The sequence below is a fragment of the Octodon degus genome, unplaced genomic scaffold, assembly GCF_000260255.1.
Source record: "Octodon degus isolate 3935 unplaced genomic scaffold, OctDeg1.0 scaffold00012, whole genome shotgun sequence".
In the NCBI taxonomy this organism is placed as follows: domain Eukaryota; kingdom Metazoa; phylum Chordata; class Mammalia; order Rodentia; family Octodontidae; genus Octodon; species Octodon degus.
This window is the reverse complement of record NW_004524588.1, coordinates 9654774-9664601: the sequence shown is the minus strand read 5'-3', so window position 1 is coordinate 9664601 and position 9828 is coordinate 9654774. Positions and strand designations below refer to the sequence as shown.

Sequence of the window (9828 nt, the reverse complement as noted above, 5' to 3'; positions counted from 1 at the left end):
CTCTCTGTCTGCATTTTGCCATTTCCAACTTTAACCCCTTCCTATGACCCTGTGGAGCTAAGCCTTCCCTGTCTTATGATTTACTCCCATGAATTCCTGTGCTTTTCTTTCTAACTGGACTTTTTGTCCATCCCGCATCTCTCTGCTGCATTCTGACTCACCTTTCCAGGCCTAGGAATGCCATCTTTTCCTTAACTGGGTAAGTTGTTCTACTTTTTTGTAGTCTTCCTGTTTTTCCATGACAACCAGTGCATAAATTATATCACACTGTATTGTAATCATGTATCACACTGCATTGTAATCACTTACTTACTTGTAACTTGCCCTTATTCTCCATTTATCTGAGGGCTCTTTAAGGATAAGAAGTGAGTTTTATTCAATCCACATGTAGATTAATTGGGTGAATGATTTCCTTTTTGTGTTGAAAATAGAAGGTAAAGAGATCACAGGTGCTCCTTCATTGGAAGGGGAAGTTGGGAGGTAGTTTGTGCACATGGATGCTTACAAACTCCACGTGCTTTATCTTGGGGGTTCCCGTGTAGGTATAACGGGTATGGAGTGGAACAGGTGGACTAAATGGTTTTCTCAAGGAACGTCTGATTGGCCATGTGGTTCTTTTTCTCTAATATTCTAAGGACCTCTGTGATTACTTCATAGCTTGAAAGTAGTTTGAGTGCATAATTTGGGAATGAGGAAGTCTAATTGTACTATTAGCTTCCTATATCCCTGATGAAGGCAGTCACCATTGTTTTTCCCTGTCATTTGAAAAGAATTGGTTTAGTTCTTTTCAAGCTTATAAAAACCATGCCACAAGACTCTAAATTCAGAATCTAATGTGTAAGGGATGAAAGAAAAACTACTCTGACCACTAGGCTTTCTTTTTGCTGGTCTTTCCTGCATGGGGATTTTGGTAACGGATTTGTAAATTGGAGTTGGAAAATTACATAATCAATATTCTCCAAATTCTCCCTTCCCTTCTCCCCTCCACCTTCCCACCCCTCCTCCTCCCTCTCTTTCCTCCTCCTCCCTCTCTTTCCTCCTCCTCCTCCTCATCCTTCTTCTTCTTTTCTTCCTTCTCCTCCTATTTCTATTCTTCTTCTTTCTTCTCCTTACTGAGAAACATGACAAAGCTGAACCACATCCTGCTTTAAAGTTTCAGTTATTTGCTGGTGTACACTGGTATTTAGTACACTAAATGTGTATGACTAGTGTTCTTTCTAAATATCCTCATATCTAACTATGCTGACTGAATGATGCTAACTGAATATAAAGATGGAGGGAGCGAATGGAAAGGAGAAGGAGAGGTAAAGAATTAAGATGCGTTATGTACAAGTACCAACTTTGATGATCATTATAATTATGTGCTGCTATATTTATAAAGAGAAAAATAAATTTATGAAGTCACTCTGATTTCTAGCCAATATGTGGATTAAAGAAAGGAAAAGTTACATATTCCCAGTTATTCATTTTCTCCTTTTTAAAAATATATTTGGTGCAGGGGCTCACTGCACAGCCTGGACTCATAGTAATCCTCCTGTTTTCAGCCTCCCCAGCACAGGGATTTCAGGTGTACACCACCATGTCCAGTCTCTGTGGTCAGCTCAATGCACCCAGGGGCAGAGCCAGCATGGCATGTGGTGCCAGGGATCAAACCCTGGTCCTGCACTTGCCTAAGCAGGCACTTAGTTTGCTGAGCTATCTCGCCGGCCTTCAGTTAGTCATTTTCTTAATGTCTATTTTCTCTCTTTCTTGCCTTCATTTCTATTTTCACTCTACATTTCTCCTTCCATCTCTCTTTTTAATACATATTATTTTATTCCTTTTTATATAATTTTCAGAAATTAAAATTATGTCTCAGTTTCTATAAGTGCATTTTTAGGCTTATAACTTTCACTTCTTACTCTAAACATGTACGTGTCATACTTTTTATGTGTTCATTTTCTTTTTAAAAGTAGGAGAAATTTTTGCTTCAATATATAGGCATTAGGGAGCCACCCACTTGGGCCCCCCTCCTGTGCCTCTCTCAGACAGGAGCTTTCCTTCCTTCAATAAATATATTCCGCTCATAAAAAAACATAGGCATTATAATTGTCTAGGTAACAAATCTGAGGCTTTTATAGGTAAATTGATTCAACTAGAGCCCATATTTGTAAGTTAAATAAATCACACCTGAATGTGCAAACATTTTATTGTCTCCCTAGTGTAAGAACATGAAAGAGTAAATAAAATCTGAAAGGAACAATAGATATACTGTGAAAGGGAAAGAATCTGTTCAAAGGGAAGGAAAAGCTGGGACGAAGGAAAGTACAGGAGTAGGGGGAGGATGTATCTTCTTGTATGTATCCAGGATGGGTAGAATAATTGCATTGCTGGTTTGTCCTGGTCTACAGAAGGGAGTAGCTGAAACTTAGATTATTTTCTTTATCCTTTTTAATTTCTTATAACTTTTTTCTCTATTTTGTTTCTACCAATTTCACATGCTTACATCTGATAATCTGAACAACTAATTTGAAGGCAGCATTATGTAATACAGCAACTAGTACCGAATTTCTATTGTCTTGTTTGGTGAAGTTCGCTGTCATTTCCAATGTTTCTCTTTACTATTTTGTATGCTTTTTAGATAATAAAGTTATCTAGATAAAACCATTATTAATTATTGTGTGAAACATTCTTTTGATGACTGGTTTTTAGTATATATGGGAGATAGTTGATTTTTTCCATATTCATGCCACTTGTACGGTAATACAGATATGAAGGGATAATTCAAATTTTCATAAATTACTCAAAAGCAACGGTTATCAAATATCATGAAAATTATATGGTGCAGTTCTTATATTTGAGAAGTTATATCACTTTCAATATTTTAGTGTATATAATGTAAATATAAAAAGTGCATGTTCTCAGAGTTATTCAGCCTGAATTACAGTAAATATGATTGTAACAGATGTTTTTAAAATAAGAATAGGATAATGGATCATCAGTTTTAGATTTTGTGGATTTCTTCATAGGCACGTTTCAATAAAATGAAATGATTAGGACTTGTCTTTGACATTTATTTGCTGATGTTTACAGGTTAAAAAAAAGGTTTAAATTGGTATTATTTTCCTGCTTCATATTTGTAGGAACTTCGAGTCTGTCCAGTGTTTGGCATCTATGATTTTGTTTTGAAATACGTCGGCGACGCAGCCTAACTCGCAGCTAACCTCTTGTCCCATCTGTACTTGCACAGCTCATCAGTGGCTTCCAACTGCCTCTCAGTGGCTCCTCTTCTAACAAACTGGACACATTGGTGATTCTAGAAGTCTTTGGTGTTCCCAACGATCATACGAAACAGCAGACTCGTGTAATTAAGAAAAATGGTGAGCTTGTGATACATTTTACAAAACTTCTATGAGCCTCTGTTTTGGAAGGCATACGGATTGCATGCTGAGAGAGTCTTGATGCACATTTATTATTCATAAGGCAATAGTTTTTCCATTATGTTTGAGACTGACAAAATTACCTGCAGCAAAATGTCTGATAATGAGATTGTTTAGGTATGTTTTCAGATCACAGATACAAAAACTTATCTTGCTTGCACAAAACTATTAGCCTTTACTTTTACTGATTTTTAAGGTTTTTCTCTCATTTTACATAGAGACTTTTTGACAGCTGCAAGTTTACTTAGCTTCTAGCCTTTGACTTAAGCAAAACACTCAGGATTGTTCTGACAGGGCATGTTACACAGTTTTACCTCGTCATTCAAATTATTTCAGATCAAAGGCCTGTGGCTTGACTCAGGCTAAGGATATTATAGAAACCTACTTTTGCAACATTGGATTTTTAATTCAGTCCTTTTTGCTAAAAAGGAAATGCAGGAGCGGAAGAAATAACTGTAGCAAGCTTTTCAGCATTCCAACAGGCTATGACAGTCCATGTAATACAATCTTGGCCTTGCAGTCTCTTCTGTGAAGTTCAGTTCCCAAAGGAAACGCAGAGAAGGGTAGGCTTCTGCGATGACCTCTTCAGGTTCCTCAGACGAGACCTTGGAACTGAGCCGTGAGTCTGGAATCTTCTTTGAATGGAGGATGCCAAAGTGTAGTGGATGGCATTTCTGAGTCCAGAAATAAGCTGCTGGCTCTACAGCACTGGCAGAGCACCCAGGGAAGCTTTATTAGTCCTTTTCATCCGGGATGATAATTCATGATGATAATTCATCAGTTTGCTTCCCTTATACTCTTCCAAATTTTCCTCCAGCACAGCCTCTTGTGCAAAAGCCTTAGAAAAAGGATTTGGAAGGTGTGGCTGCTTCATTCCATGTCAGCAATAGACAGGAACATTGGCGATGAATTACGGTCTAATTTGGCACACTTTGGAGTTGAAGTCCCATCCCAAGAGCAGTGTCAGGAAATAGTCACTGCTGCGTCAGAGAGCTGAGTCACCTATTGTTGTTCTCCTTGTCCTCTGCTTGACTCTTCATAGCTACATGCAAAGAACTTAATTTATTCAACACATCTCTTGCAATAATATGATTCTAGAATTTTGATTATATCCTTGGGTTTTAATGGCATCTGGAGAAATTCACTTTGGTACATCAAAACTGACTTCTTGCTACGTAAAAGTCTTACATGCTGAAAAAGCATAAAAAGACTTAAACCTCTTTTTATTGAATGTTTTATTATGTATATCCCAATTAATCTCATTATAGGTATTTTATCATTCAATGTGAGAGATGAGATACAGGGAAGACTATGATGATGTAGCTCACTGGTGCTTCAAGGAGAATACAAAAAACTGTAGTGGAAAAAGCACATTTGGAGATGGTTCCGGAAAAAATGAATAGAATCTTTTTTATAGACTGGAACAAGAGTATTTAAGCAGAATGAGTATTATGGGGCTTAAAACAATCCAAACATGTTAAGAGAAATCCAAGATTCTCAGTGTGACTGTGAGGCAAGATGCTGAAGGGAGGTTAGTGAGAGACAAAATGGGATGGGAAGCTGCGTTAGGAAAGTTACAGAAAATTATGGAAGCCGTGGTCACCTCTTGAGGACAGAGTTAAGCCTCTTCTTTCCTCTAGAAAATGGACAGAGTTAAGACTTTTGAATAGGAATGTAAAGTTAGAATAGAGTCATGCTTCAGTGGGTTTATGGCTGCAGGTACGGTAGTATGTAGAAGAGGAAAAGAAAAATGCTAAATTGGGTCAGGCTATGAATTCAGTGGTGAAAAGAGGTAGAAGTCAGGTGGTGAAGAAGGCTGTGATGTTAGAAAAGGAAACAAGGTGTGTGTGTGTGTGTGTGTGTGTGTGTGTGTGAACAACACTAGGCAGAAGTAAGTGCTGGTGTAGGTGGACAAGGAAATGGTAAGAGAGCTTGGCTACTAAGATAATGGTCGTGTAATTAAAGATAAAACCCTGGGAGGAAAAGGATCATATTTGGATAAGGTGTGAGGTAATTCTTCAGCTGTGGTCTTGTCTCTAAAACTATATTTATCACCTTATCAACTTTCATTTTTATGATGCTCTTCTGTAACACACACACACACACACACACGTGTGTGTGTGTGTGTGTGTGTGTGTGTCTGAGAGATAGAGACAAAGACAGAGAGGTGGAGACATGGATTTATATAGATACAGAAATAATGTAAAAGGAAGAGAGGTAGAAACGGTAATTTGCAGTGCAGTATGTTTAGAAGAGGACAAATCCGTACAACAATTCCCTCTGGCTAGTCTGCGGTGTCTATTAAGGACTTGATTCTAGATCTATCCTTGGCCCTATGGATGTACATCTCATCTTAGGTTAATGCAGTTATCAATCCAGCATGAGCCAATTAATTTACTGTTTCCATGGACATAGACTACATCCTGGATTGCCATTTGGTAATGGGACCTTGTGACCAGAGGGGCACATTTTACACATTAGTAAAATCATTTGCAAATTCCTTCCAAAAGGAACAAGAACTATTGTTATAACAAGGCTTTATATCTAAACGTGATACATTTCTCTCCAAATCATTGTGCCTTTATTAAACAGAGAGGATATTTGATTTGAATATGAATATTTTGATTCTATTAATTATGTTTAGGTTTTGGACAATATGAGTCATATTGTGAAACAATTAAAATTTCTTGCTTTGGCAAAGGATTGGCTGTTTGGGATGATTTATTGTACTACAGACTAGAATTACTCAGTGACTCTGGACTTTGAAATAATCACTTAGCTCAAAGAAGATTTTAAAAGAGCACTCATTGAGTTGTTAGTCCAAAAACTATTTACGGAGCTTTCCCTGTAGTAAGAGCTGGTATTGAAAAATGGTGTTACTTAACTTCTTCAAGTTTTAACTTCTTTATTAAGGGAATATCCAGGCATATCAGTTATATTCCATGATGATTAAACATTTGTGCTCTACAATTAGACTTCAGCTCTGGCACCTAATGGCTGTGTATTGGGAAGCCTTGGGAAGTTATGTAATCTTTTTGTGCCTCAGTTTTCTCATCTGTAGAGGGAGGTATAACAACTCTGATGAGGTGGTTGTGAAAAATAAATAGATGATATAAAATCTTCAGAACATTGCCCAGAAATAGTGCATGTCCAATATTGTTATTATCATTACAGCTTATTCCTCTCACTGAATGCATTAAAAATTTAAATGTTTTATTTTATTTTACTATATTTATTTATTTTTTTCTGGTACTGAGGATTGAACTCAGGCCCATGCGTTTGCCAGGCAGGTGCATATGTCACTGAGCTATTTCCCCAGCCCTTAAACATTTAAAGGTTTTAAATCACAAGCCACCACTATGACTATTACTAAAGTTTTGAAGAAAAAGTGTAGAGTGATTAGTACTTATTTTTTTCCCTTAGAAATAGTCTATTTTTTTTATTCATTGCTTTATATTTCAGCTTTTAGTCCAAGATGGAATGAAACATTCACATTTATTATCCAAGTTCCAGAACTGGCTTTGCTGCGTTTTGTTGTTGAAAATTCAGGTTTAATAGCAGGAAATGAATTTCTTGGGCAATATACTTTACCAGTTCTGTGCATGAACAAAGGTAATTTTCTTCAAAGTAAGTAGATAGTTTTAACATCAAATAAAATTTGTTTTTGTCAAAGGCACATTTTGATAACCTAAATACCTCTACCCACAGAAGCAAGATATAAAGATCATTTTATGTATTATACCCATTTTCTTTCAGGGCATTCACAGAAACTTGTTCTCATGTGGAAGAGGGAATCAAGGGAATGTCCAGGCATATCAATTATGTTCATAATAATTAAGTATTTCTGCTCTAAAATTGGACTTCTGCTCGGGCACTTAATGGCTATGTATTGGGAAACTGTAGGAAGTTATGAAATATTTTTGTGCCTCAGTTTTCTCATCTGCGGACAGATATAATAACAACCTTGATAAGGTTGTTGCGAAAAATAAAGAAGATGATATAAAATCTTTAGAACATTGCCCAGGCATAGTACATATCCAATAATCTTATCATTACAGTTTTGCCTTCTTCCAATAGTAGCCACCGCCCTCCTGCTTCAAGAAGAGTCTGTTTCCTAGGCCAACCGCCTCAGGTGGTGTTGGAAAAGCAAGCACAGGGAGACAAGATAATGGGGGCAGCCACAGTGTAAATCCCAAGAAATGTGATTCTGCAACTTGATGGCAGCCCTGGAAAGGGTCAGGAACAGAGTCTCTGGAAGAGGGGGTGAGGATGTGGGCTCACTAGGGCATTAATTAGACCAACTTGGCATGTATAAGTGTTTCTTTACCTGGGTCAAAGTTCTTTTATTTCAATGAAGAGTAGCCATGACTACCAAAAGAAATTTAGGTCCAGGATCAGACAGAAGAGAGAAGCAGTGATTCATTTTCTCTGCCTGACGAAAAGAGACCAGAAGCCAGAGACTCCTTTCCTGACCCTTTCCAGGACTGCCATCAAATTGTACAGTCACATTTCTTGGGCGATTTATGCTGTGGCTTCCCCCAATACCTTATCTACTTATGCTTGCTTTTCCAATACCACCTGAGGAGGTTTGTGTAGGAAACAGGCTCTTCTTGAAGCAGGAGGGCTGTGGCTACTGTTGGAGTCGGCTATACTCAATGGAAGGTGAAACATGAACAACGTGCTCAGGGTTGGGATACAGAATGCTGCCAAGTCAGAATAGAAATTGCAAGTGCTTAATTTTTTGTGGCAAGCCAATAGCCAGGAGGAAAACAAAACCCTATAGTCATTTTTTGGTAAATCTACCTCTTTCTCAGTAGCACTGTTGGGGCCATCACTGGTTAGTTGCTTTGATTGTTCTAACTAGAATTACTCCTTTGGCAGGTTACCGTCGAGTTCCTCTGTTCTCCAGAGCAGGCGAGAGTCTTGAGCCTGCTTCACTGTTTCTGTATGTGTGGTATGTCAAATAGCAATTAATAGTACCTAACATGTTGCTAACTATGCATCACAATAAAGCAGCCAGAATGAATGTCTGCATCTTTTTTTTTCTAAGCGAAAGCAAAATAAGTACGGAAATATTGAGCTCAGTTGCTTTTATATATGCAAAATAGAGCACTGCAAATAAAGGAAACAGAAACTTCAGAGAGTCCTGACTCAACGTAGCACTGATTTCTTCTGTCCCCCTGTTACTAACACTGCTTTCATAACTCGCTTGCATCATTTTTAATTAGCGGAATTTACGAGCGTCTAAAATACGTCTAGTTGTATAAGACATGTTGGCAAATATTTAGCAAGAGAAAATCTAAGAGTGTTTTAGCTTCCTGACACCCATTACTGCATATTTTAGTGGGAAGGGATTAGTTCGCTGGGCCCTTTGTGTCCTTATACATCCTGAAGCATAATTAGCCCTTGAATTTTCCTGCTTGTTCTTAGAGGCTGTGCACTAGATTTGGCACCCTGTAATTATGCAGACATTGCTGTAAGTGCGTCTGAAATTGATTTGCATTCAGGCTACGTTCAGATTCTCTATGTACGAAAGAAATCTACTATGCAGACTTGCATGTTTGAATCTTGAACTACTTTGCAGTATCTCCGCATCTGTGCTAAATGTGCTTTCAGGGTTGTCCCTAGGTCAGAGGTGAGATTCCCTGTGTCTTTTCATATTTTGGACTTCTCCCCATTACTAGGACTTTGCTTTGCTAATTTCAGTGGATGACATGACTCTCTACGAACTATTCTTCAAGACATCGTGGTTATTAATATTTATCCTCCAAAATCATTGCTGGGTGTTGGTTTGAAGGCTTCTAAGGTGATGCCTGACCAATAGCTATCCCTAATAGGTATGTGTCAAAATTGAATTAAATCATGTTACTAAAAGCTACCAAAACAAAACTCTGCCTGAGGTGTATGTGAATAAGTACCATCTCTTGATGACCAGAAAACCCAAAATAATGTATCTATCATGTTTTATTATAATTAATATAGTTTACCCGCTGATCTGGGGAAGGAGGGAGAAGGCCGCGGGAAGGAAGACAGTGAAAATTATCTAGATAATATATATTCTCCAACATAAAGTAAATGCAATTGCTATGCATTGTAGACACTTTCTAATAAAAAGATAAAAAATGAAATTAATGAAGAATTCAAAGTAGTTATGTCTTTGTGGATTATGTTTTATGTTTATATATATTTGTCTAAACTTTTTTTTTTCAGTACTAGGGGTCAAATTCAAGACCTGCACTTGCCAGGCAGGTGCTTATGCCACTGAGCTATCTTCTCAGCCCTTACAAATATTTGTCATAGGGCAGGCCAAATGGCTCAGTGGATTAAAGTGCCTGCAAGCAGGCGCAGGGGCTGGGAGTTCGATCCTCAGGTCTGCTGTGCCGGCCCCATCCCCTGGGGCATGCTGAGA

General features: G+C 37.9%; 1 protein-coding gene across 1 annotated transcript in view; it reads left to right on the top strand.

Moving 5' to 3' along the window:
- Positions 1–8386, top strand: part of Plcz1 (phospholipase C zeta 1) — a 66206-nt gene extending 57820 nt beyond the window's left edge. The window contains exons 9-11 of the mRNA XM_023709472.1: positions 3230–3359; positions 6882–7031; positions 8301–8386. Coding sequence (XP_023565240.1) covers positions 3230–3359; positions 6882–7031; positions 8301–8386 — 366 coding nt within the window. The remainder of the gene's footprint in view (positions 1–3229; positions 3360–6881; positions 7032–8300) is intronic.
- The last annotated feature ends 1442 nt before the right edge of the window (positions 8387–9828 follow it).